Source organism: Martes martes, assembly GCF_963455335.1.
Source record: "Martes martes genome assembly, chromosome: 4".
NCBI lineage: Eukaryota > Metazoa > Chordata > Mammalia > Carnivora > Mustelidae > Martes > Martes martes.
In genome coordinates, this window is record NC_137891.1 from 148,615,005 (window position 1) to 148,642,822 (window position 27,818).

General features: G+C 38.5%; 1 protein-coding gene and 1 pseudogene across 7 annotated transcripts; both read left to right on the forward strand.

Annotated features, from left to right (window-relative positions):
* Positions 1-27,272, forward strand: TMEM59 (transmembrane protein 59). Of its 6 annotated transcripts, none has more exons than XM_080801981.1 (9): positions 1-318; positions 3,701-3,733; positions 4,747-4,852; positions 7,061-7,155; positions 9,862-10,014; positions 11,554-11,635; positions 12,457-12,538; positions 15,662-15,770; positions 26,626-27,272. In XM_080801981.1, exons 1-9 carry the CDS (start codon positions 130-132, stop codon positions 26,779-26,781), a joined length of 1,005 nt encoding a protein of 334 aa, XP_080658107.1. In that variant the 5' UTR covers positions 1-129; the 3' UTR covers positions 26,782-27,272. The 6 variants fall into 6 exon arrangements, with proteins under 6 accessions (XP_080658107.1, XP_080658106.1, XP_080658108.1 ...); XM_080801980.1 differs by having other exon boundaries at positions 59-318; positions 12,454-12,538; XM_080801984.1 differs by lacking the exon at positions 1-318 and adding an exon at positions 2,388-2,419 and having other exon boundaries at positions 12,454-12,538.
* LOC308340727 (heat shock protein HSP 90-beta-like) lies at positions 15,909-23,433 on the forward strand (annotated as a pseudogene). Its single transcript has 3 exons — positions 15,909-16,004; positions 21,042-22,817; positions 23,012-23,433. The product of its transcript is annotated as a heat shock protein HSP 90-beta-like (transcript).
* Positions 27,273-27,818: the final 546 nt, after the last annotated feature.

The window sequence follows — 27,818 nt, forward strand, 5'->3', positions numbered from 1 at the left end:
GGAGCTGAGGAGACGGCGGAGGCGGAAGCTGCGGCCTGAGGGGCGGGGAAGGGGCTGGCCCCGGAAGGCAGAGGAAACCCTGAAAAGAAAACAGCAACAAGCTGAGCTGCTGTGACAGAGGGAAACAAAATGGCGGCACCGAAGGGGAGCCTCTGGGTCAGGGCCCAGCTGGGGCTCCCGCCGCTGCTGCTGCTGACCATGGCCCTGGCCGGAGGCTCGGGGACCGCTTCGGCTGAAGCGTTTGACTCGATCTTGGGTGATACGGCATCTTGTCACCGGGCCTGTCAGTTGACCTTCCCCTTGCATACCTACCCCAAGGTAGGTCCCGTCCGAACCGGGCTACGACCCTCCCCTCGCAGCCCATCTCTCCGCTCTCTCGCACTTGTGTCGGCTTGGGAACCTGGGTGTCGAATCCACACCCATCAACCGCTGTCTCCCACCTGTGTAGCTCCTGCTTTCCTCCCTAATTCTACCCGCACCCCTCTCGTGCTGTAATTACCGGAAGTTTGTGCTGCATCGACCCTATAATAGACTGGGGATGCAGAGATGAGCAAGACATGACCCATTTCCTCGGGCAGCTTGCGGGGTGGCAGGGAAGACGATCACTCCGATGGGGAAGAGAATATAGATGATTAATGCAGGGTCTTCACGTTCGAGGGGTGTAAGGGATGGTGGGGGGTAGGAGCGGATATGCAAGCCCACAAACGGTTAGTTTATAACCCGTGTTTACCGAGCGCCTCTCTGGGCCGGGAGCGCACACTCTGTTGTGGGAGTCAGAGAAGCAGACAATTACACCGTGGTATGAAATATATTAAGTCAGACCTAGTAGTTGTGAGACGCACAGGAAAGGCTTTCCGCCTGTGTTGAATTACTGTGTGCAAGACGCTGCCACTAGGGCTTGGGATGGCTTAGAGAAGAAGCAGTCAGGTTTCTGCGTTCAAAGAACTTAACCGTTCAGTGCAGAAGACAGAAAGAATTCGTGGCGCGGGCATAGAAATGAGACTGCCCGTGGGAGGTTGGGGTCCCAGTTTACCGAAGGGAGTGACCCTGCTTTCACTTCTCATTCGCCTGCGGTTGATGCCTTTCCTTTAATTCCATTCTGCTTCTCAAGTTTTTGGGTTGGTTTTTTTTTTTTTTCCCCCAGCTTAGGAACTCTGTTTACTCCACATTCTAAATTGTGTGGTGACTCCCCACCCTTTCCCATATGTAATTTGGATATATGCTTCCTTCCCCCCACTGGCTTTTTTTGTAAGAGCTTTTGCTGTTGTTACTGGTCTTTTCCTCCTTGTATTCCCTTCATCTCCTCTGTGCTGTTGGCTTAACCGTGTGACTAGCCCTCTTTGTGCTCTCAGACTACAATGGAACCACGAGGAAAAGGCCAATGAACTTTAGGATGTTCCTTATTGGCAAATGCTTTCAGGTCTTTGAAATGAAAAGCTCTAAATGCTTTCACTTCCCATATGCCTGTTTACTGCAGGATTTTACATTGCATGGGGTTTATCAATTTTCAAGAAAAAGTGTGGGGTATTGATTATCCTAAAATTTTCAGTCAGACACAAATTATAACAATCGGGATAAAGACAGACATCCAGGTTTCAATCAATGTGTACTGCCCTAAACACATTACTGTGTTCTCTACTTATAAATCTGTCGTCATTAAGAAGATTGCATGAGGAAACTCATTAAGATTTATTTGGCCTGGCATTGAATGGAGGCTTGTTTTGTTTCCTTCTAGTGTTTGGTTGTGTTTTTTTTCCTTTTTTGAGATTTTCCTAGCAAACTTGTAGTATGACTTAGGATGCTGGGAGAATAACTAAATAATATAAGCGTTTCTGGAAACTTCAGGCACTTTTTAAACATCCACTATTTAACAGTTTTTAACAATTGATATGCTATCTTTAAGTCATCTTTGCTTATTCATTAAAGCTGTTCTCACCAGGAACTTGGAAGTCATTTGGCTTCCTGTATGTTAGATGGACTTAAAGTTTATTAACTGTCTACTCTCTGTTCTCCAGTTTGATGAGAGATTTATACCCACTATCCCTTATTGTCACTACCATGCAAAGTAAGATTTTACAATGGAGACTCTGAAAGGTTAAGTGACTTGCCTAAGGTCACATAACTAAGAAGTAGTGGAGTGGTAGGAATGCAGTCCTAAAACTGGCTATACTGTGCGTCCTTCTATTAATAAAGTTGTGTTGAAAAGATTTAATTTACTTATTTCACTGATTTCTTTTAGCCCTCCAAGTTACTGTGCTTTGCAGTTCAGGAAAAAGCAGTGTGTGTTATAAGAAATTAGATGAATTTAGAAGCTCACGTAACCTTTCATCTGGTATTTGCAACTGGAAGATAGAAATCTCATTTTAATGGCTCTTTTTCAGAATGAATTATTTGTTGCAAGAAAGTAGAACAGCTGTTTGTAAGTAGTTATTTCAAAATTCCATTATAGTTACCATTTAGCTTTCCTCAAAAGCGCAGTTGCATAATTTGTCTGGATTCAAATACAAGAGACGTGTGTTATTTTAACAACAAAGCTAATTAGAACCAACCTGGTCATTTTTAAAGAGTGTGGGCTCTGGAACCATACAAGCCTGGGTTCCATTCCCAGCTCTGCTTTTACTCTCTGTGTATCTTTGCTGATCACTTAACTTCTCGAGACTTCATTTTGTCAACTGTAATAAAAACAACAATGCAACAACAACACCTCACACCTTACAGAGCTTGTGTGAGGATTAAAGATAATGTATGTGGCACTCTTAGCACATAAAACCAGTTCTGGCAAAGCAAATGCATATATTCTATAAATGGTATCGTTGAGGTCCCTTCTGATTATTTAGCTGGCATTCAGTTTGGTGGGGAGCACCATTTCCTTGTGCTCTAAATCAGAGAAGATACATTTAAGATAAGCTTGCCAATCATTTGAGATACATAGAGCATGAAATATTTACTTAAAATAATAATATTATCTAGTACATGAAACACTTAGTTGGAATAAGGATATGATTCTTAATAGCTACAAGTTGAGCCCCTACTCTGGGTTGGACATTGTATAATACCTCAAGTGTTACCATGCTGTCTGGCACATTGTGGGTGCTCATTAAATACATTATTATTATGCCTATTTATTAGATAGTATAGAATAATATTCATTTGTGGATACAAAATGTATAATCCTTATCATAATCAAGATTGACATAAGAGTATTGTCCCCATCTTACAACCAAGGAAACTGAGGCTGAGAGATTGTCACTTTGCCAAGATTGTACAGGACAAGTTGTGTGGCTGAGCTTCAAAGCAGGACTGATTCCTGGACCTAGGCTCTTTGCAGCATGCTGCCATACTCTCTTTTGGAAATGGGATGGAGGGCTTATTGGCTTGGTTTAAGAAAAGAAAACCTACCTGAAAATGAAATGGCATGCAGTAGAGCTCATACTAATGAGCTCAAGCTTCCTCTGTGCAGTATAAGGAGATATGTGATGCTCCAAATACAATAAATGCAGCTAGAACTGAGGTCCAAAAACACTCTAGCTTCAGAATTACATGATAACACTTGTTTAATGTCAGACTGCAGCCATCTCTTCTGAATGGGTTGTTGCTGCTGCTTACATCTCACTGATCCTTTTGCTGGAAAGAAATGCATTCCTTTCTCTTCCATTGATTGCTAACTGGTATATGCACATGCTGTTTCCCTCCTTATTAGGTGCCCGCCAATTTGTACACAGTGGATCACACAGTAAGTTGAGGGGGCTCCCCCACAGGTACTGGTTTGTGTCGAATACTGTGTGTATTTCATCTAACAAAAGCCTGTTGAAGACAGGTTATTAGTCTTATTAAGCAGTTAACATTTTCCCATAATGAAGAATCGACCCTATCCTGAGCTCCCATAAATAGACAATGGTGCCTGTAACTGTTGTTTTCTGTTTTTAAAAAAATCTATTATCGTGATTAACACTACTACCATTTATTGAGCACCATCGGTGCCCCAGGCACTATACGAGGAATAGCTATGTTCCAGCATTATTGAGGGCTTTGGAGATACTTTATAGCTATTATCTCCTTCATGATGAGAAAACTGAGATTTAGATAGGTAGAGTCACTTGTGCAGCGTCACTCACCAGAACAGTTTTAATCCAGGTCTGGCTGATTCCAGAGGACTTTTCCCATACACTGTACTGTTGCTCTTGTTTGTGTGTTCAGTTAAAGTAAGCCAAGTTTTAAAACGCCTTTCTTGAAAGCATTTTTATAGATGTATGCCTCACTTTGTGGGGCCTTTATGGCACTATTTGCCATGTGAAGCTAGTTAGGATACTTTTTCCTGAGAAGCCAGATGAATTGTATAAATATTTATGTGGCAGAGGGATGCCATTCATCCTGAGGTCCTTGCTTACTCATTTCTACTTCTGTTAAAGTTCTGATTATGTCACTATTATTTTTATTTTCAAGTTTTTCCCACAACATGTAACCTTGGAATTTGGGAAAGGTTTTGGGTTTTTTTGTTTTGTTTTGTCTTTTCCCACTAAGCTTCTTTCTTGGGTATCACTTTTAAAATAAGAAACTAAAACTTCTTTATATGGCAAAGGTCTTGGGTATTACCTGGCTCCTATCGTATTTCTTGCTTTCAGTGATAAACTTTTATTGGACATTTTATAATAAACCCTACTAACTTTGTTTTCTTTTTGACCTTTTTTTCCCCCAAGGGAAAAATACTGTTTTTTTGGTAATCCTCCTTCTTCTTGAACTCCCTAGGAAGAGGAGTTGTACGCATGTCAGAGAGGTTGCAGGCTGTTTTCAATTTGTCAATTTGTGGATGATGGAATTGATTTAAATCGGACCAAAATGGAATGTGAATCTGGTAAGATCCTATGCTAACAGTATATAGCATTGCAGTTTTTTGGGTTGTGTTACACTCCTTATGTATTTTCCTCATAAGATGACAAGCATATTGTTTAAACTAATTTCTAGTTTAAACTAATCTCTAGTTATTATGAGGTTAGAGTTTTATCAGCTGCTGCTAGAAATTTCATGGACTTTTTTTTTTTTTAAGATTTTATTTATTTGACAGAAATCACAAGTAGGCGAAGAGGCAGGCAGAGAGGGGGCGGGCAAAGCAGACTCCCTGCTGAGCACAGAGGCCCATGCAGGCTCGATCCCAGTACCCTGAAATCATGACCAGAGCCAAAGGCAAAGGTTTTAACCCACTGAGCCACCCAGGCACCCCAAATTTCATGGACTTTAAATTTCGTCTATAGGTTTCCCTGCTATATGAAAGTAGAGCATTCCTGTGAGGCCTTTCCTAAGCCAAAATGGCATAGCATAAAGAAGCCATTACCATCACTTTACATGGAAAATTTTTTGAGTGTTCTCAGACCCAAAAAATAACCTCTCTTAGGCTTTTCTGGTACCTTAGGACATATCTTGCTAAGAGGCACAAAGTAAATCAAGATAAAAACAGATGCTCACAGACACTGTTAAAACTTGTAGCTTGCCTGCCCAGCGCAGCTCCCAGGGAAGGAGCTTGGCGGTGCTGCCCTTGCTGCTGAGGAGCATGGGCTGCCTCTGTAATGGCTCACTGCAGAGCAAATGCTGAACTTTAAAGTTTTCGCTTTCTTTTTCATAAAAGCATGAATCCTCTTTGGATTTCTTTTGGTTAGCAAAAATAGGTATGAACTCTGAAAAGTGGGGGGCTGCTTCTGTTTGTTGAGACAATGTTTATTTGGTACTGTGGGTAGGACACCTTTGGGTAACCAGGCATTCGGTTTAAATGCAGTAGTAATTATCCTTCTCATAATTCATCGCTACCTTTTCAGTGGATAGTATAATTTTCTTAAGCCTTTCAATCATAGGCCAGTTGGTTTAACTCAACGTTTTTTGTTTTTTGTTTTTTGTTTTTTTTTTTTTTTTTTTTTACTGAATCAGGCCTTTGACTCACTATTTAATGGTGTATTCTTTGTGGGTCATGCCGATAAAAGAAGTAACCAGAGTCTGTCATCTCTTAAAACACTGTTCTTACCATTTGGTGAAAGAGATGTGTTTAATAAAAGAAACCTGTAATCAAGACAAAATTGACATTTAACTTTTTAAAGAAACTATAGTGGAATTTTCTCCATTCATTACATTATGCTGCTTATTCAGTATAGCAGGAGGTACCTTTTTCCCCACCACTATACCATGACTCCTATCTAGTCTCCTTGATATCATGATGTTATTTTTTAAGGGCTCAGTCTCGTAACTGGCCATCTTTATATGTGCATAATGCTGTTCAGTTTATTATCGAGCACCTTGGAGAAGTAGATTACAAATACGTGACTGGGTCGGAAAGAAAAAAGAAAAAATTGTTACAGTGGTAAAGTGTTCTATATCATAAGAAGGAACTGGCTCTGCTGAACTAAATGAAGAAGGTGTCTACCCATTTCAACTTTAGAATCCTGCTGTAGAACATTTTCTAAGTTCAGGTTCTCAGAATTTAGGGTGTTAAACTGATTGCTTTGTTGGATTTTTCTTTGCCATGCAAATACCCTTGATTCTCAGGAGAGTCATCCAAATCTTAACGGTAATGTCACAGATTGGTGTAAATCACTAAAATATATTGTTTTGTTCAACTCCATGAAGTATGGTATTCCCATTTTAAACATACAGAAATCAACAGTTGAAGAGGTTAAACAGCACAGCCCAGGTCACATACACAGTCAAATGTGTATGAAGCCAAAACTTCAGGATGCCAGACCAGTGTTTTTTCCACTTTGCAAACCTTAGGGATGAGGATCCCCTTATTATGACTGTCATCATCTAGCCTGAGCCTGAGTGTGTAATCGGTAGATTTATACCGGAAACATCTGACGTGTGGGAGGTAGAAGATGCGAGGTTTATTAAAATAATACATTTGCTACTATTATTAAATTTGAAAATTCATATGGATGAAATGCTTTTTAAGTATAAGAAATTTTTTTTATAAAATGCCAAATCCTTACTTTTCTATCCTTTCCCTTTTTCTTTCCTTCCCTCTTTCTCCTCCGTCTCTCTCTCTCTTTTTCCTTGTAATTTGACTGTTTTTCTCTTACAGCATGTACAGAAGCATATTCCCAATCTGATGAGCAATATGCTTGCCATCTTGGTTGCCAGAATCAGCTGCCATTCGCTGAACTGAGACAAGAACAAGTACGAAACAATACTGCCTTTCAGAATTGCCTGCTTAAATTGCACTGATTTGTATTGAAATGTTTATCGCCCACTAGATACTGTTTTAATGTTATATTTTATAATTAGTTTTCAGCAAACAAATTAAATGTTTGCAGATAAAAAAGTCAGTTGCATAATTACTCTTGTATAATGCTTTGCTGTTGAAAGTTAACGTTCATATCCATAATCTCTTTCGTGTTTACTCTCGGTCCAGTGATGATATTATCCCCATTTTGCATATGAAAAAACTGAGGCTCAGAGAATCAGTAGTTGACAGTCATTTTTTTTCATCCCAGCTGCTGTTACACTTGATCTTAGCCAAAAGGCCGAGAAGCGATCATCCCAGCTGCTGTTGCCTTAACTTAGATCATCATCCTTTCTCATCTGTATTACTAAACTTGCAAACTATTTTTCCACTTCACCCCCTTCTAGTCCATCCTTCAGTATGTGTTCAGATATTTATTTTCTAAATGGAAATCTCATCATGTCATTCTCCTCTCTTATATACTTCAGGAGCTGCCCCCCCCCACCCCGCCCCGCCATTACATACAGGGTTAAGTGCAAACCACTTATTATGGCCTGGCTCCTGATTACCTCTCTTAGGTCGTCTCTTTTTCCTACCCCCCATACTCTATACTCCAGACATTCTGGATAAAGTTTGTTAATTTATTAACTTTTGCAGAGGAAGTACAGCTACATGGTATAGAACTCAGAAGGTAAAAAGAGTATATAGTGAAAAATCTCCTACCCCTGTATCTCCTGGCCATTCAGTTTTCCTCTTAATGTACCCAGGGTTACCAAGACAGATGTATTTTATGCATATACAAAGATGTATGTACTCCTTCTTTTTTAAAATACAAGTATACATAAAGAATGTCTATTCATTCTGTTTTTCATTGTACAATCCATTGTGTGGATGAATCATAATTTACTTAAGTAGTCTTTTATTTGGAGATGTTGGTTGTTTCTAATCTTTTTCATTTATAAGTGATGTTGCATACTTTGCACATTTATATCTATAGAAAAGAATCACAGTAGAATTGCTGAGCAAGAGGTATCTGTATTTTAATTTTGAGAAGTAGAGCAAAATTGTCCTCTGTGGAATTTGTACCAATTTTAAAATTGAGATGTAATTCACATTGTATAAAATTCACCCTTGTGAAGTATTCAATTCAGTAGTTGTTAGTATGTTCACAAAGCTGTGCAGCCATCATCACTATCTAATTCCAAGCATTTTTATCACCCCAAAAAGAAACCCATACCCACTTTCCTTCGCCAGCTCCCAACAATGTTCCACTTTTAATATATTTTAAATTAGTGTTTTCTTATTATGAGTAATGTTAAACATGTTTTCTCATTTTTAAGAACCATTTTTTTCTCTTAGTTGTATACATACTGAGTAGTTCTTAATTTTTTTTTTAAAGATTATTTATTTATTTATTTGGCAGACAGAGATCACAAGTAGGCAGAGAAGCAGGCAGAGAGAGAGGAGGAAGCAGGCTCCCTGCTGAGCAGAGAGCCCGATGCGGGACTCGATCCCAGGACCCTGAGATCATGACCTGAGCCGAAGGCAGAGGCTTTAACGCACTGAGCCACCCAGGCGCCCCAGTAGTTCTTAATTTTTATATGATGAGTTATTTCATGGTTTTGTTCCTTTTACTCCCCATCGTTCTATTGAATCCCCTTGTTTCAGGGCAGGTGTCATTTCTTTTGTGAAGCCTTCTTAACCCCTTCTCATCCTGGTTTGGGCTAGGTGCCTTTCTTCATACACACGTATTACCCTATTTTTAACCTCTGTCCTATATAGATTACACGATTAAACACAGGTATATGTTGATGAATAAAATACATGTGGTCCCTGATCGCCTGAAATTTATAATCTCAGTGAATACTTGTTTGGTGAATTAATCAATGAAAAATCTCACAGCTGTTAGTGGGAAAATCAAATCACGAATATAGATCTTTTGATTCTATAATCTGATCTCTTATTCCATAATGCCTCTCTTTTGAAATATAGCAGAACCAAAGCCATCCCTAGAGTGCAGCAAATGGTATCCCGTATTTGTGCTCTAGAGGGGCCCACTGCTGCTAAGTAAATGAAAAGGCCAGAATTGGGGGGACATGATACCCAATAATGTTAAAATTAGTAGCTTACTATATATATTCAGCCCATAAGTACTCCCCTCACCCTGCCCTGCTATGAGATGTTTCACATTTGATGCATATATTCTTTTGGTTGAGTTTTTTTTCCTTCCCCTTTTCCATTGATGTTCATTATAGCATGATATATTTACATAAAAGCATTAAAGATGAGGAGGGTATAATTTGTCCCTCCCCCTTCAACCTCTTGAGGCCTTGCTAATCCTTATTTAATCAAATCTTAAGAGTCTTCACAATTTTGAAGATTCAAAATCTGATTCAAAAGTTTGTTATTCTGATAGAGGTGACAGGTAGTTTATAAATGTGTTTGGTGGCAAATTAAAGTAGCCTGGTATCTTAAGCTTTATCACAGTTTATTTGCATAGGAAACTAAGAATTTAATGCTAGTTATTATGGTAGAATCACTTAACTTTTTATTCCCTGTCCCAAGATTTGGGGAATCCTGATTAAGTTTGCTCTCTTGAATATAAATCTATAAAAATAATAGATTTCTCATGATATAATTTTTTTTTTTTTTTTAAAAAGCTCATGTCCCTGATGCCAAAAATGCATCTACTCTTCCCTTTAACTCTGGTAAGGTCATTCTGGAGTGACATGATGGACTCTGCTCAGAGCTTCATAACTTCTTCATGGACTTTTTATCTTCAGGCTGATGATGGAAAAATAGTTATATTCCAGGTAATAACTGTGCTTCATAGATTCATTTAAATGCTGACAATAGTTAAGTGTACATGTCTTAAAAGAATGTCTTGGCATAGAGCGATATACATCATCAAATAATAATTACTGATTTGGCCTACATTAAAACATTGGGCATCAAGACACAGTGTGACTTCCTTCTGCCCATTGGAAGCCTATCTCAAGCCTGTTTTTCCTTATCTAACAAGAACTCTGAGTCTTCTAAATTTTATAGTTGTTAAATTGATAAAATGAAACCTTTAGATATGAAAGATAAAAGTAATGAATGTACTTTGACTATAAATAATGACATGAATATATAAATCACATATGGAAGAGCTCTATGACATAATTTTTAGTTTTTTGCAGTGCTTTTCTTCATAACTCTTATAAGAGCTTGTTGAGAAAGCATATTGCCCCCCAGGCAAGTAACTTTTCTCCTACCTCATCATTGACCATGTGATGTGATGATGATAACTGCTTTTCTTAAAGGTTCTTGGGCACTAGGCGTTTACATATTTTGTCTCAAATCTTTAAACACCTTCGTGAGGTTGTATTATTCCTCTTTTATTGATAAGGAAACCAAGAGTCTAACTTTTTTAGGTCACCCTGCCAGTAAGTAACAGAATTAGGCTTCAGACTCAGGTTACTTTCATTCCCAGGCTCATATCCCACCCTATCATGCTATCTTCCTTTTAATTTGGTAGTTAAATTCCTCAAATGTACCACAAACTATGTTGTGGCACTTTCTCTCAGGTAATAATTAAAGTAAACCTTTTAATCATTATTGCTAATAGAGTGGCTCATATAAGGCTAGTATGTGATTCTTAGTACTATCCTGAGTCTTAGGTCATCTATACATACCTTGGTAATAAGTAACACACAGAAGGAAATTTTTCTCTTTAAATTCGTAATTTCTGTGTCCCAAAGCTAACTAGCCTAAAGCTTAAATTCAGTCTCAGAGTGGACCCCTCATTTATTCCTAATTAGATATGAGATTAGCTTTGTTTCTCTCTTTGTATCAACTTGAGTGCAGCTAGACTGGAGAAACCCCTGCTCCAGAGGGTCTGTGCTATATGGAGGATGTAAAATACGGAGTATTTAGCTATAGTGTGTGAATTACTCATACTTAGGGAAGAATGGAATGTTTCAGATGAGAAAAATAGAGATAATAGGTATTTAGCCCCAGATTTTGGCAGTCTGCTAGAATTAGAATTCATTTTTGCAGGGTATGCTATTTAATGCAGTATGTTGTAATTTGTCCCTGCTTTTTAATTTTTTTTTAATGTTGTCAGAAAGTTAAACTGACTAAATACTTGACGATGCCAGAAATCTGTCTGTTTCTTTGCAAGGCACTGGATCTGATGTTTAGGAAGTGCAATTAAGATATATTGTGGCTAATGTGTTTTATTTTTTTATACCAGACTTCTGTTACTTTTTCTCAATTTGAATGTTTATACAGATGATGTGTTATAGAACTTGTTACTGAGAAAAGCATAAGAAGTACAAATGGCTTAATTGCTTTCATTATCATTTTAGTCTAAGCCAGAAATCCAGTATGCACCACAGTTGGAGCCGGAGCCTACAAATTTGAAAGAATCATCGCTAAGCAAAATGTCCTGTAAGTTTTATTTCAAGTAGCTTGGGATAACAACATGAGCAAATCTGGTTGTGGTCTGGCATTGGTTGTATGATTGTTCTTACACTAATAGAAAGTGAACAAATTATTTCTAAACAGTGGTTCTCAAACTTTAGAGTGCATTAGGATCTGGAGAGCTTGTTAAAACAGATTTCTGATCCTTACTTCCAAAGTTTCCAGTTTACTGGATCTGGGATAGGACCTGAGAATTTGCATTTCTAACAATTTCCCAGATTTTGTTGATGCTACTGGTTAGGGGACCATGCTTTCAGAATCAATATTCTAAAAACATGTAGCTTTCTTTGAAGGATATTTGACTATGAACTAATGAGGTATTCTGACATTTCTGATATGCTAACGAAATAGTGAAACTACCCCAAAAGTGTGAGTTCTTGTTCTATTTTTACTTCCATGCTAGAAATAAATTTTCACTTGTAGGAATGTAAAACATCAATCTAAAACTGAGCTTACCTTTTAAAATGTACTAGTTCATACCTTATTTTAGATACTGATTTCATTAACTTTCTAATTATTTTGTGATTAGATTGAAATTAAACAGAATGCTATTAAGCAGAAAGCAGGAATGTCAACAAGAATTTGAAAATAAAATAGGAAATCCATAATGTGGTAGAATATCCATTTGGTTGTTAACATGCCAGAGGAACTTGCATTCCTTTATAAGGGTATCAGATTACACTTATAAAAGCAACTGGGTATCTGTACAGCCTATCTATCTAGGCGTAGTTTTGAGACTAGTTTTTAGGATACAGGATATCATAAATTGTACCTTGTTATTTCAGCAGATCTGCAAATGAGAAGTTCACAAACACATAGGAACTATCTTGAAGATGGAGAAAGTGATGGCTTTTTAAGATGTCTGTCTCTGTATGTATTCCGGTTTATTTATAAGTATAGGTGATAAAATCTGGCTTGTATCAGACAGATGCATTCTTTTTTATTTTAAAATTATACTAGCTGCTCAAAAATTAAAAAATTGTTTACGTTTTTCCTACCAACTTGTACTTTTGGATATTTTAGTTTGCTTAAAAGGTAGTACATACTACTATAATAAAACCCAAGTAGATAGTTTCTTTCACAGTACAGAAGCATTCTTGTTAAGATGCCCTGATTTATGTTTAAAAATGTGCTTCTTCAGATGTTTAAATTAAGCTTTAAAGTATGTCTGAATAGTTCGGGGTTGGATTTTTGTTTTTATCTTCGTGGGAGGGTAGGGAGAGTAGGGAGGGTAGGTAAGGGGTATAGATTAAGGAGAGCTTTGTATTCTATCCTAAGGAATGTCAGCTCTATATCAGGGATCCTTAAAGATGACAGCGGTAATTGGTACATTATACCCTCCTAGGAAGAAACATCAAGCTTCTGAGAGTGAGGGGGGTTTTATTAAAATACGTATGCTTCTCCTCCAAAGAGTTCTGATATGAGCTCTCCTCCTATAGCCCCCCACTCACCCCTCCAAAAAGAAAGAAGAGAAAGACAGTGCCCCACAGCACTTACTGATAATTCTCTATCACATCAGATACCAGGCTGAGCGTTTGTGTAGGGATGGTAAACAAATGCCCTCACAGTGTGTGTGCTCTAGTGGCCCGTTGTCGCAAGTGTGATGCTGCAGTAGTCCAGAACACCTGCCTCCTGTACATTCTTACACTAGAAATAGTTTCTGGGGAGTCTGCTTCTCCCTCTCTCCCTCTGCCTGCTGCTCCCTCTACTTGTGCGCACGCTCTCTCTCTCTCTCTCTCAAATAACTAAAAATCTTTAAAAAAAAAAAAAAAAAGGAAGGAAGAAAGGAAGAGTTTCTTGACAGGTTTTATCAGGTATCAGCAGCATTATTTTGGCAAAATTAATTCCTTTTATCAAACAAAGGCTTTAAAGACTGGGTAAGAAAAATGAGGATTTAACTTTAAATTTTCCCTTCCTTTCATTTCTAAACCTTGGCAGCATAATCTTTCTCTCTCTGGTATTTTGGATTTTTGTTGCAGTTTGATGGTCTCATGAAACCTAAGTAATCACTTAATCTTAAATTACAGTTTATTCTCAGTGCTGTACTACCTGGCAGCTTATTGTTGACTTATATCCTTTAGCATTTTGTCATTATATTTTATGTTGTTTTGACTCTTAACTGCAGTGCTTTTTATTGTGTACATAGCTGTTACGGAGATACCCTTAACTTCCATGGTGGAATTTGAGGTCAACTCATTTTTCACTTGCACTTCTTTTCAGAGAGTCTGTTATGTGCTGGGAACTGTTTCAGGGACTTGGAACCTAAAGAAAGATGTTCAGTGTCTGCCTCTCTGGAGTTTTTAGGTCTAGCGTGGTAGAGACAAACATGGAAAACATGAACAAGCAGAGATGATTGCTATACATCATACATTCCTCTCATACACATAGTACAGGAGTATTCCTTCAAAGGATTGACAGAGGGCATAGACGGAAGTCTTAAATAATGACCAGAGATTTTTGTCAGTTGTAGCAGATTTCTTTAAATTTTTTTCAGCTATGCTGGCTTCCTACTAAATATATGAGGTATAGTAATGTGTATGGAGAGTCAGGAGAATCAGAGACCAAACTGGGTGGACAGGAACTAGATAGGAACAGGAAAGTAATCATATCTAAGTATTGGGACAAGGGGTCCATACGAAGGATAGAAGATCAGGTTGGAGAGTTTGGTGAATCTTGCAAGCAGCTATGAATCAGGGTGAGGGACAAAGGGAACAAGAGGTAACGGAGACAGTTGAGAACTGTAGGATTGTTTTGTTGTGGAAGTGGAAGAAACAGATGGACCTAAAGTGAGCCCCAGTTTTCTGGCTTAACTAATTGTTACTGGAATCCAAATGTCAAATATATCCTTCTCATTTCATGGAAGGAAATTCCTTAGTACTTGGGTTAGGGCTGGAATATGTAAAGTGGGTGTTTTTTTCATTAAAAATATTTTTTTACTCTATTATCTTTCTGAATTGGAATACTTAAAACAAAACATCATATAGGCATTCCCTGCTTTTAGATGCAGTGCATTTTCCAATGTCCACCTCTTTTGCTGGGAGACAAATAATGACTGTGCATACCTTTTTCTTAGCATGTTCAAATGTTGGCAAACCATCAAGTGAGTGGGTTATGGTGGTAAGTGTAGACCTTCTATAAGGTAGTATTGGATGAGCACAGATGTGAAAATCAGACTACCTGCAGTAATTGCCACAGTTTTTCAGAACTGGACTATTAAATATTTTAAAATAGCTTGACTTTTTCCTATTCTTTGAATCTTAACCTATAATTAGGCAAAAAATAGTTTATGGGAAATTATGGGAAAAACTCTAGTTGCTAATCCTTGTAACTGGCTGACTTTATGATGTTTTAAATATAAGAAAAATATAACTATCTCTTTACTAAGATATGCTAGAATGGGTATAGAATGCCTCATAATAGATGTACTCTTATAAATTGAAATATAAGTAAATTTTACCAAATTAGTTATTTGAAGTATTCTGGGGAAGCTAACTTCTAGAAGCCTGTTGTGCATCCTTTTATAAAATAAATGATCATTTCATAATGTACCTGTTTTATACCTTAAATCTTTGAGATACTCAGTTTTCTTAAAGCAAGTTTCACTATAGTGCCTTGCAAAATATGTATGACATATGAATAGCAGCATACAATTTATAGGACATTTTGATTTACATTATCTCATTTAGTAACTAAAAAATAACCTTGACAATAATTTGCTTTACTTTTATATATTTAGCAAAAAGCCAGTATATCTGATTTTTTAAATTATAGAAGTGATAGCCATGTTACAGAAACTTGAGAAATGGAGGACCCTAATATAAAAGCTATTATAATATTTCCTTCTCTGGGCAAGTTTTTAAAATAGCTTTAAAGGTAGTACACGTGAAGGTTTATTTGTGTTATTAAACTAAGTGCATAAGGTTGATGCCTTTCATTATTAAGAATCTGTTGTTTTATATTATGAAATTTTAACATGACTACCTTGTTTTTCAGTAACTCCGGGTGGATTTTAACCACGACTCTCGTCCTCTCGGTGATGGTATTGCTCTGGATCTGTTGTGCAACCGTCGCTACGGCTGTGGAGCAGTATGTTCCCTCTGAGGTAAATTTAACCCAAGCCCTTTGGCCATTTGAACACTGAACCATGTGATTTGCCATTTTAAATGCCTAATTTGTTAACTGGAAAAACAAGGCCTCTCTGCTAATGGAATGAGAGAAAATTAGGTGGTTTTAATCACACATGGAAATGGCAGGTTTGCAGCACGAGAATGACTGTCCCCAGTTTTCTGTGACACTAACGACCGGAGTGCCGAATATGTTGGCTGGTTTGAGTGAGGTATTTCTCTCTCTCTGGTTTTCTGAGCCTGAAAAGAACCTGTTGACACCAGTTTCTAAAGTGATCTGTGAGAAGAAAGACTTGTAAAACTACTTAGAATTTTAAATTAATTGCCACAAATGTCAAGGAGTAATTGCTGCTTTAGGAGCAGCAAGGCTGGAGTATTTGATTTTTGAGTTAATATGTGCTGATATCTAACCCCGAGAGAGATGGAAAACTCTTGTGACTTCCTTTGGTAATTAAAATTTAACTGGCCCAAGAAACCTAACCATGTAAAGGATTTTTGTGTTGGGAAAAGGCTATAATTTGGTGACTCAGCTTAGCTTTCAAGAAAAAGTTATTTGTGTAACTAAATAGAGGATAATAATGTGTATGGACATCAAATCCAACTGAAATAAACTTCAGTTTTCTTGTGCCTCCAAAGTGTAATAGGAAAATATTTTAAAAAAGAAAGGAAAGAAATTAAAATAGAATCTAATAACAGATAGTTAGCATGTGCCTAGCATGGTGCTTGAACGATAGTCTTATCTTCATAGGGTTTAAATATAGCTTTTTTTTTTTAATATAGCTTTTTTTTTTTTTTTAAAGATTTTATTTATTTATTTGACAGAGATGACAAGCAGGCAGAGAGGCAGGCAGAGAAAGAGGGGGGAAGCAGGCTCCCTGCTGAGCAGAGAGCCCGATGTGGGGCTCGATCCCAGGACCCCGGGATCATGACCTGAGCCGAAGGCAGCGGCTTAACCCACTGAGCCACCCAGGCGCCCCTTAATATAGCTTTTTTAAGTAAGGTTTACATATGGGTAATGATTATGATAATATATTTCATGTTTTTTATTAAGATGCTATGTGATATAAGCAGCTAGAAACTGGAACAGGATAACGTTGGTCACTAACATTTATAGAGTTCTTTAAACTTTACAAAATATTTTCATGTATCTTCCATATACAGCAATACTCTAGAGCAGGTTTTGTCGTTCACTTTAGAGATGAGTAAATAGTCTTACTTCATGCAGGTAACTTTCCTGGCTTTGCACCGCTGTGAAAGTATTGAGACTGGAATTCAGCTCATGTCTTTTAACTTGCAACTCCTGTCCTTTTCCTGTATACTCTTTCCTGTGGCTGATAAGGTGGCACAAATAATAAATGCATAAAGTGTTAAGGAAAGCAGAGTCTATGTGCTGAGATTGTCAGGAAGGGCTTTTGGATAATGAGGGTCTTGCTCTGAACTTTGAAAAACGGGTAGTAAGGCATGGAATAGCAGAGAGAGAGGAGAGTGGATAATTTTCCCAGTTACAGACAAGAGTAAGCTATCAGGTGGGGCGCCTGGGTGGCTCAGTCGGTTAATCTTCCAACTCTTGATTTCAACTCAGGTCATGATCTTGGGGTCATGAGATCGAGCCCCAATTCAGACTTCATGCTGGATGTGGAGCCTGCTTAAGATTCTCTCCCTCTGTTCTTCCCGACTCCCCTCCATGCTTGTGCTCTCTTTTGCTCTCTCTTGAAAAAAAAAAAAAGAATAAGCTATCAAGGAAGGACTGTAAGGAATTGATGAGAAGAACTTCATTAGGAAATCAAATGGGTAAAGTTAGACAGGATTGGGAAGAACTTTGAATTGTGGAAGTGTTAGAAAATAGGTAAATTTCTATAGAATTCATCTATTTATGATATGAATATACAGATAACATCCTCTTGCTGCATTACCTACTTGTGTTCTTGTTTAGTTTTGATATCTATATTTTTTGCTGTCCTGATAAAACTGAAATTACTTATCTTACATGGGAATGTCTTTGCCTGTTACTTCCTTTTATAGAGAGCTGTCCTATGCTCTCTATATCCTCATATTAATAAAGCCTTTTTTTTTTAAGATTTTATTTATTCATTTGACAGACAGAGATCACAAGTAGGCAGAGAAGCAGGCAGAGAGAGAGGAGGAAGCAGGTTCCCCGCTGAGCAGAGAGCCTGATGCGGGGCTCGATCCCAGGACCCTGAGATAATGACCTGAGCGGAAGGCAGAGGCTTTAACCCACTGAGCCACCCAGGCACCCCTAATAAAGCCTTATTGACCCCCACCCATCCTGTGGTACTTCATTCCTTTTTGTATCAGCACAGTTCCTTTTCCTTACACCCCAGGTACCCCCTTGTCAAAGAAAGACTCTATAGAGATTGGTCCAGTTATTGTCAGGAAAGACTGGCTGGCTGGCCTCAGGTAGAATTTACCTCGATCCACCACAACCTGAATCCTGGTCCCCAGGCCAACTGATTGATGTCAGGCACTTTCTCTCAGGCACTGTTCTGAGTGTTTTACCTGAATTAGCACATTCAGTCCTTTCAGTAACTTGTGAGATGGCTGCTGTTATTATCCCCATTTTCCAGATATGAAGTCAACAAAAGAGGGTGTATAATTGCCCCAGTATCACTTACCCAGGTATTCTCACTCCAAAGCCAGTAGTATGCTGAAGTCTCTTTAATTAGCCTGAAATCCTTAATAGGAGAATTGATTATGTATTTCATTCAGGAGCTGATCTCCTATGTGCCGTCTTTGACACTAGGAGGATAGATACCAGCTGGACCACGTGGTTCATGTTTTTGAGCCAGGATCCTCAAATTCTCTCTTATCCAAATAGTTCTCAGATGGGCATTTCATGGTTTCTCCTCTCTTATCTCCTTACTCGACTTAATGGAAATGACCTCTTCTCATTGTGGTTTTGGTTATATCTTACAGACCTGGGGATCTTTCCCTCCCTTTCAGATGATTCTTGATCTTCTCTTCCTTTCAGATGTTGTCACTGCTCTAAATTTTGTTTTGATTGTATAGGTTTACTTCTGTGAGAAATTATCTCCTATTTTTTAAGTTCTTTGGGGAAACACCTCACTGTTCCCACATATGGCTTAGAGCCTGTGATCATAAAACTTAAGGTATCAGCACTACACATGGTGTCCTGATGGCAGCTGTTATATTTCCCCTAGATATCTGCCATATGGATGTTTCTTGCCCCTCTCTAGAACTCTACTACATATCCTTAATAATCAAAATTATGGCTGCACCCTCAAAAGGCCTGTACTTTTCTAAGGAGATATGTTTTCTGGGAAAATGTATGGAAAACAGCCCCTTAGATTCACTACTTTTAGGCTTTATTTTCTAGGTGAAACCCCCTCTTGCTGGGTAATAATGTTTCAACTGTTGTTTTTTAATTATAAAAATTCTATATACTTACTGTAGAAGCACACATAAAGCACATATAAAGAAGCAGAAAAAAATCACTCATCATCCAGAACTATTATAGTGTTTTAATTTTTTTTTTTTTTTAAGATTTTATTTATTTGGGGGACGCCTGGGTGGCTCAGTTGGTTAAGCCGCTGCCTTTGGCTCAGGTCATGATCCCAGGGTCCTGGGATCGAGTCCCGCATCGGGCTCCTTGCTTGGCAGGGAGCCTGCTTCTCTCGCTGCCTCTGCCTGCCTCTCTGCCTGCTTGTGTGTACTCTCTCTCTCTCTCTCTGGCAAATAAATAAAATCTTTAAAAAAAAAAAAAGATTTTATTTATTTGAGAGAGAGAGAGAATGAAGGGAGAGAGAGGAAGAGAGAATCTGAGGTAGACTCCATGTTGAGTGCAGAGCCCGACACAGGGCTCGATTCCACAACCGAGAGATCATGACCTGAGCCAAAACCAAGAGTCTTGGATGCTTAACCAACTGAGTAGTGTTTCCATTTTAGTGGATTTTTTTTTCAGCATAAATAATTTTAATACATACTAATATTTTGTTTTTTGTTTCAAAATATATTGCAGTGTAAATACTCTGTCCCTGGTACTTTTTTCCTCTGTTTACTGTAAAAGTAGCTGAAAACTTAGCATTACAAAAGTTACGCAGTTTTCTTGGCTAAAATCCACCTATTTTTCACTATCATAAAACATTTTTGTTGATTTTATCATTGAAACATAAATTATTTTTTTTCCCCTTTCCTTAGTAACATGAGACTTCATTTAAGTTTTACAAGTGTGATTCAGGTGTGAGCAATGTTATTTATATTTTGTTACATTACTTACATATATGATCCTGTGTGTTTGTAGGAAATCATGAGCCTGCTGAGAGAACATGTGTCTCTTCAGTACTGACCTGGTATTTGGGAGCTCAAACATGAAATAGAACAAGTTTCCTTTCTAGTCACTACAAAGTTTAAAATGGTGGTGATAAAGATCCGGAGTGTGATTCTAGAAACATGTGAGCAGCTTTGTTTTTCTTATTTAGGAAAGCTCTGTAATAATTCCTTTTAGCCTGCTTTTTGCTCATAGTAGGTACTCACCATATATCATTTGATTGTAATGACCAGGAAAAGGTGGCAAAGAATTTCATCTCTTTGGCTGATTTTATAGTCTTTTTTCTTTTTTTTTTTTTTTAAGATTTTATTTACTCACCTGACAGATAGAGATCACAAGTAGGCAGAGAGGCAGGCAGAGAGAGAAGGGGAAGCAGGCTCCCCGCCCAGCAGAGAGCCGGATGCGGGGCTCGATCCCAGGACTCCGGGATCATGACCCGAGCCGCAGGCAGAGGCTTTAACTCACTGAGCCACCCAGGCGCCCCTCTTTGGCTGATTTTAAAGCAGTGTCATTTTCAAGTGACTTGACTTATAAAGGCTTATTCTCTTTTCTGTACTTTTTCATCAAAATGACTTTTGATGTCATTTTTGAAACTTTATGGGATGACACTTGGTCTTGTTGAGCTATCTATTTAGGATAAAGAGTTGTCATTCATAGTAGTCCTCATCGGGCAGCTCAGACTTGACATGTGAGAACAGGATGCAGCCATATTGGATATTTCTTCTGAAGATGAGGCAGAAATATGCTATTGTAACAGGTGATGATATAGATGCTTCCTCGGTGTTATCTCATCATCTGTGCTGCCTTTTTTCTTATTTGTCAAGATCGTGATCCTCTGATTTCATGTGGTCAGTTAAAAAAGGTTTTAGTTCTCTTGAGCAACTCCCGTGCAGCCTGGTTTCAGCGTGAGCCGGACATAGTCCCTGCCCACCCTGGTCTCTAGTGCTTGCAGCTCCTCTCCTTCGCGGTGCCTGAGCAAGTGCACCATGGAGAGCAGGAAATGGAGACTTACCTTCCAGGCAGAAATTACCCAATTCATGTTCCTTGTCGTCAATGCCTTCTGTTCCAACAAGGAAGTTTTCCTTTGGAAATTGATCAGTAATGCTTTTGATGTCTTAGACAAGATTCTCTATCAGAGCCTGACAGACCCTTCCAAGTTGGACAGTGTTAAAAACTGAACACTGACATTCCCAACCCCTAGGAGTACACCCTGACTCTGGTAGACACAGGCCTTTACATAACCAAAACTGACCTCATAAATAAATTGGGATGCAAATTTGGGATGAAAATAAATAATTTGGGAACCGTTGCCAAGTCAGGTATTAAAACATTTATGGAGTCTCTTTAGGCTGGTGTAGACCTCTCCGTGACGGGACAGTTTGGTGTTGGCTGTTATTCTACCTCCCTCGTGGCAGAGAAAGTGACTGTGATCACAAAGCATGGTGACGACGAGCAGTATGCCCGGGAGTCTTCTGCTGGGGGCTCCTGCACTATGCATGTGGGCCATGGTGAGCCCATTGGCTGGGCTGCCCAAGTGGTCCTCCACCTTCAAGACCAGACAGAGTACTTGGGAGAGGCTGGTCAAAGAAGTGGTCAAGAAACACTCACAATTCATAGGTTATCCCATCACCCTTTATTTGGAGAAGGAATAAGAGAAAGAAATAATTGATAACAAGGCAGAGGAAGAGAAAGGTGAGAAAGAAGAAGATAAAAATAATGAGAAGCCCAAGACAGAAGATGTGGGCTCAGATGAGGAGGATGATAGCAGGAAGGACAACAAAAAGGGAAGAAAGAAGATTAAGGAGAAATGTGTTTATCAGGAAGAACTGAACAAGACTAGGCCCATTTGGACCAGAGACTCTGATGACATCACCCAGGAATAATATGGAGAGTTCTACAAGAGTCTTACCAATGACTGGGAAGACCACTTGGTAGTCAAGCACTTATCTCTAGAAGGTGAGTTGGAATTTAGAGCATTGCTATTCATTCCCTCTTGGGCTCCTTTTGATTTCTGAGAACAAGAATAAAAAGAACAGTATCAAACTCAGTTTGCTGTGTGTTCATCATGGACAGCTGTGATGAACTGACATGAAAGTATCTCAACTTCTTCCATGGTTGTGGTTGACTCTGAGGATCTGCCCCTGAACATTGCCTGAGAAACACTGCAACAGAGCAGAATCTCTAAGGTCATTTACAAAAATACTGTGAGCATGGGCCTTGAGCTCTTTGAGCTGGCAGAAGACAAGAACTATATAAAAAATTATGTGAGCCAATCTCTAAAAATTTAAAAGCTTGGAACCCATGGGAACTTGACTAACTGGCAACTCTTCTCTGAGTTGCTGCACTGTCACACCTCCCAGTCAGAGGAGAGGACTTCTCTTTCAGAATATGTCTCTCACATGAAGGAGACCCAGAAGTTCATCTGTTACATCACTGGTGGGAGCAAGGAGCACGTTGTCACCTCTGTTCTTGACAATGAGATGCAGAAGCAGGGCTTCAAGGTAGTTTCGAGGACCGAGCCTATTGACGGATACTGCATGTAGCAGCTCAAGGAGTTCGATGTGAAGAGGCTGGTCTCTGTTACACAGGAGGGCGTGGAGCTGCCTGAGGATAAAGATGAGAAGAAGAAAATGGAGGAGAGCAATGCCAAGTATGAGAACATCTGCAAATTCATGAAAGAAATCTTAGATAAGAAGGTGACAATTTCTGGGGCACCTGGGTGGCTCAGTCAGTTAAGCATCCAACTCTTGATTTTGGCTCAGGTCATGGCCTCAGGGTCCTGGGATTGAGCCTGCATAAGGTTCTGCACTCAGGGGAGTCTTCTTGAGGATTCTCTCTCTCTCTCTGTCTCTCTCTATTAAATAAATAAATCTTAAAAAAAAAAAAAAAGGTGACAATTTCCAGTGGACTTAGGTCTTCACCCTGCTGCACTGACTAGCACCTAACCTTGGACAGCTAACACAGAGGAGATCGGGAAAGCCCAGGCACTTTGGGATAACTCGACAACGAGCTGCAGGATGGCCAAAAAGCCCCTGGAGCTCAGCCCTGCCCGCCCCATTGTGGAGACACGGCAGCAGAAGGCAGAGGTCAACAAGAATGATGAGGTTGTCAAGGACCTGGTGATGCTGGTGTGTTTGAAACTACACTTCTCTCTTCTGGCTTCTCACTTGAGGATCCCCAGACCCACTCCAGTGGTATCTGCCCCATAGTCAAGTTAGGCCTTGGGCATTGATACAGATGAAGTGACAGCACAGAAACCCAGCACTGCTCTTCCTGATGAGATCCTCCCCCTTGAGGGTGATGAGGATGCCTTTCTTGTGGAACAAGTAGATTAGGAGTTTCTCCCTGCAGACCTTGTGCCCTCTGTATAGTGTCCCCATGGTTTCCCCAGTGGCCTTCAGTGACCCTGGCCCACCTGGTTCCCTCTGCTGATTCCAAGTGGGTTTTTTTTCCTTCTGTCTTTCTAAGTCAGGATACGAGGGCCTTGAATATCTGACATTGGGTTTGGATGTGTATTGTGGGGTTTTTATTTATTTTGTTCGGAAATCGAAATATGTAAAATAAAGAAGATGCAGTTTTATACAAATAAAAAAGAAGAAGGGTTTTGGAAGGTTCCTAATAACATTCACATTAGTAAATCCCATACGTTGAATAACTGATCACATATGTGAATAACTTACTATGTGCCAGGCTGTGTTGAGGGACGAGAGATACAATTGAGAATATGATGATCAAGGTGGAACAAAGTGAAATGACGAAGGCTCCCAAGACTCAGGAAGTAGGGTGTATGTCTTAAATTGTAATAAGCATTATTTTCTTTGTCTTAAAAAAAAAAAAAGACCAAGAACCTTGCTGTTCAGAAGTGTTAAGTCTGCTAAAAGAGTCAGAAAATCAGAAAACAACATACGTTCCACGGTTTTCAAATCCAAATTCTGTTAAGAAACTGAGTTTTAGAGATTTAAGCAGCTTATCTAAGATCATGTAACTGGTTAGTGGCAGAGCTAGGCCTAAAGCCCAAATACATATTTACTAATTTTTTAACTTTTAAAAGTAATACGTGTGGGGTGCCTGGGTGGCTCAGTCGTTAAGCGTCTGCCTTCGGCTCAGGCCACAATCCCAGGATCCTGGGATCAAGCCCCGCATCAGGCTCCCTGCTCAGCGGGAAGCCTGTTTCTCCCTCTCCCACTCCCCCTGCTTGTGTTCCCTCTCTTGCTCTCTCTCTCTCTCTCTCTCTCTGTCAAATAAATAAATAATCTTTAAAAAATAAAAGTAATATGTGTTCCTAAATTGTCTTCTTTTTCTTCACTTCTCAGGTAAACCAGTTAGTAGTTTAAGCAATTTTTCTAATAAGCACATTTTAATTTTATCTTCTGTTTTTTGTTTTATCAACTTTAGACATTATCTAAGGTCTTCCTACTGAAGGATGAGGAGCTTAGTTCGCTCATACTGTTTCCCACATCACCTTCATCTCTGCACATTCTGGTTTTTGTAATGTAAATTTTGTAGACTTTTAGTGATCACTTTATAAATTTCAGTTGACTCCTCATTACTTCCTTTCCTTCCCTCTTATACTCTTGATCTCAATTTTCATTAGTTATTATGACCCTTGACAATAAAATGCAGTTGTTAGTTCTTCTGTATATATAATTCAGTGCTTTGCTACAGGTTGACTTGAAAAATTAAAATCCAATAACCAGCATTTACAGCATTATGATTATGTAAATATTCAGAACAGAACCAGATACAGTGATGAATAGAGTCACATTCAAGCAAATAGATCCTGAATTACTTAAAATTTTCTTAAGAGAATCTTGCAACTATCTCTGCTTAATGGAATCTTTTTTCTTTTGTTCTAGCCTTCTTCCCATTTTCTAAGTCATCTCAGTTGCTTCTGTTTCTTGTATTCTGTGTGTTTTGCTTTCTTGAACTACTTTTGTTGGAGCACTTTCTTAAGTAATTTTTTTCATAAAGGATGCTTGGGTGGTAACTTGCAAAGTTAATATTATTGAAAATCTCTGTTGTACCCTTGTATTTAATTGGTAATTTGAGAATGCAGAATAGACACAAAATCAGTATACATACTACAGATTATCCAAATGCTCCCATTCAATTCTCTGCACACATTTTACACTTTCTTCCTGCTCTGTTTAGCTTCTTCAATGTCAGTGTTTGAAATCATTACAACAGTTCCCGGTTGCCATTCAAGGGTCTTTAAATGCTGTTAGGTAAATTTCTGAAAGTTTTTCTTGCCCAGTGTCCCAGAGCAAATGATCACATGCTAATTCTGAATTTTAAGGAGGCCACGTTATATCATTATGTCCAATCCATCAACCGCTGGATTTGTCTGAAAGATACTCCCTTACTAGGAAAGTATAAGGTACTGGGCTGCCTCTTTGTTGCAGAATAGTTGTTGGTTTGAAAAATAGGCAGCAGACCACATCTGAAACATGTTCGAGTCAGCAACCATCACGACAAGCACTTTTTAGAACATTTTCATTACACCAAAAAGAAAGCTTGTACTCATTAGTAGTCACTCCCACTGCCTCCCAAGGACCACCACTACCACCCTGAGCCACAGACACCCAAAATGTGGTCTCTCATGACCCTTTGCACTTCGTATGATGTGGTGAGGGTTCATCCGTGTTGTAGCATGTAGCGGTATTGGTAGATACTTAATCTCTTGAAAGTGCTCTTTATTCGGCATCTTTGAAAAATACTTTTCCAATATCAAGTACTTCTAGGTGGTTTTTGCCCCTGTCAATCATGTCAGCACTTCAGTTTTTAATTGATAGATTCAGAGATTTCTTGCTTTATGAGTTAATGAAATCTACCCATTCCCTAGTAAAAACTTTTCACTTTGCTTTTTGGAGATAGACCTAATCCAAGTAGACCTACTTTCAAAAGATGTTAGACATTACTGTTATACTCGAGGAAGTTTTATCTATTTACCTTGATTCTGTTTTATGTTTTCATCCTTCTCTTGTAGTATTTTCTTAGATATGATAGAAATAATTTGAGGAGCTTTTATGTATTTATGTATTTTATGTATTTATGAAGAGACTTGTATCTGTTTCATGTATATTTTTTGTTCTACTCATAGCATTTTGAAATATCTCTTTCCAGTGTGTTAAGTCAAAACTTAGCCCAAATCATTTGATCACTTGTTCAGAGAGCTAAGGATGTTAAAGGAATTGATCACCTAACACATCAAACATCCAGCATCAGTGTTCTTGGTTGGCCCACACTAACTCTATTTAAACCTGAGCAATATTTCTTGATACTTAGTTGTTATATTTCTAAGTATTTTAAGTTGGGACATGTGGAAAAGTTTTCTTTTCCACATGTTGGAAAAGCTGAATCATGTATCAGTAACACTGAGTAAAAGTATTCTTCATTCTTGAAATGTCTATACAGAGTTTTTGTTTTTGTTTTACCAAATACCTGTAGATTAAATTGTTTTTTGAAGATGTACTCAGAGAGGTTCTTAACTATTCAAATTGTTAATGTGCATTGATTTTCTTTTGCAGAAGCTGAGTATTTATGGTGACTTGGAATTTGTGAATGAACAAAAGCTAAACAGATACCCGTCTTCTTCTCTTGTGGTTGTTAGATCTAAAGCTGAAGACCACGAAGAAGCAGGGCCTCTACCTACAAAAGTGAATCTTGCTCATTCAGAAATTTAAGCTTTTTTTTTTTTTTCTTTTTTAAAGTAAGGGTAATAGACATCTAAATTTTCATTCCTCATAGAGCTTCTAAAGATGGTTTCATTGGATAGGTCTTAAAAATCGCTATAAAATGCAAATAAAGTTACCCAAATCTGTGAAGACTGTATTTGCTGTAACTTTATCTGTAATTTCTTTTCTAGTAATTTAAGAGATGGATATTTGGGATTGCATTTTTATTTTACTAATACCTGTAGCTGTCTTATTATTTACATTGTTTTTGTTTGTTTTCTTTCTTAGCCAAATTCTGTGAGCTGATCATTGCTCTTCCCCACCTTCTGCCATAATACTCTCTGTCACCTTAGTTAATAAACTCAATACTCGATAGGATTTGATGCTTTTGCTCAGAAATGGCCCACAGTGTATATTTTGAAATTTAGCAGGAAATGCCCTTTAATGACACTACACTTTCAGTTGTATTGACTGAAATCATTAAAATTTTATTTGAATAATTATGTGCTGAAATTTGAGTTAATATACTCCTGATTTTCCAGATCGTTCCTTTCACCCCTACCCAACCAGAAAAGAATCTTGAAATGTTCTGTCTATTGCTATGTAACAGGATGGTCAGAGAACAAACTGAAGCAAAGATGACCCTCTAAAAAGTGCGTTTTATGTTATTTTGTGTAGGCTATCAGATTTTTATTGGATGAGTCTTTCCAAAGAACTATTTTTCTTTGTTAGGAAGCATATCATATGTAAGTTAAAGATATTTTCAGAGAAAATTTCTCATGTTGCCTGTGAGAATTAGACTCTTGCGATGCAGTATTAAGTATAGGTTTCACTTGGCAAAGACTTGTTATTATCATTCTTTTAACATACAGTGATCCAGATTTAAAAGGAAGAGTGACACAGAACACCACAGTCTCAGCACGAAGTGTTACAGAACTTTGCAGAGCAGTGCCTTCCCGATGCCCAGGGCACACGGGGCATTGCTGGCACGGGCCGTAGGGCCACTTGACCGCAGGGAGTCACACCTTACCTGCCAGCCAGACCAG

Bases quoted from the DNA above. Each gene is read 5' to 3' on its own strand.
- TMEM59 (XM_080801980.1), top strand. From the start codon at position 130: ATGGCGGCACCGAAGGGGAGCCTCTGGGTCAGGGCCCAGCTGGGGCTC. The intron at 4,853-7,060 runs GTAAGATCCTAT...TTTCTCTTACAG, and splicing joins CAAAATGGAATGTGAATCTG to CATGTACAGAAGCATATTCC. The intron at 10,015-11,553 runs GTAATAACTGTG...TTATCATTTTAG, and splicing joins GAAAAATAGTTATATTCCAG to TCTAAGCCAGAAATCCAGTA.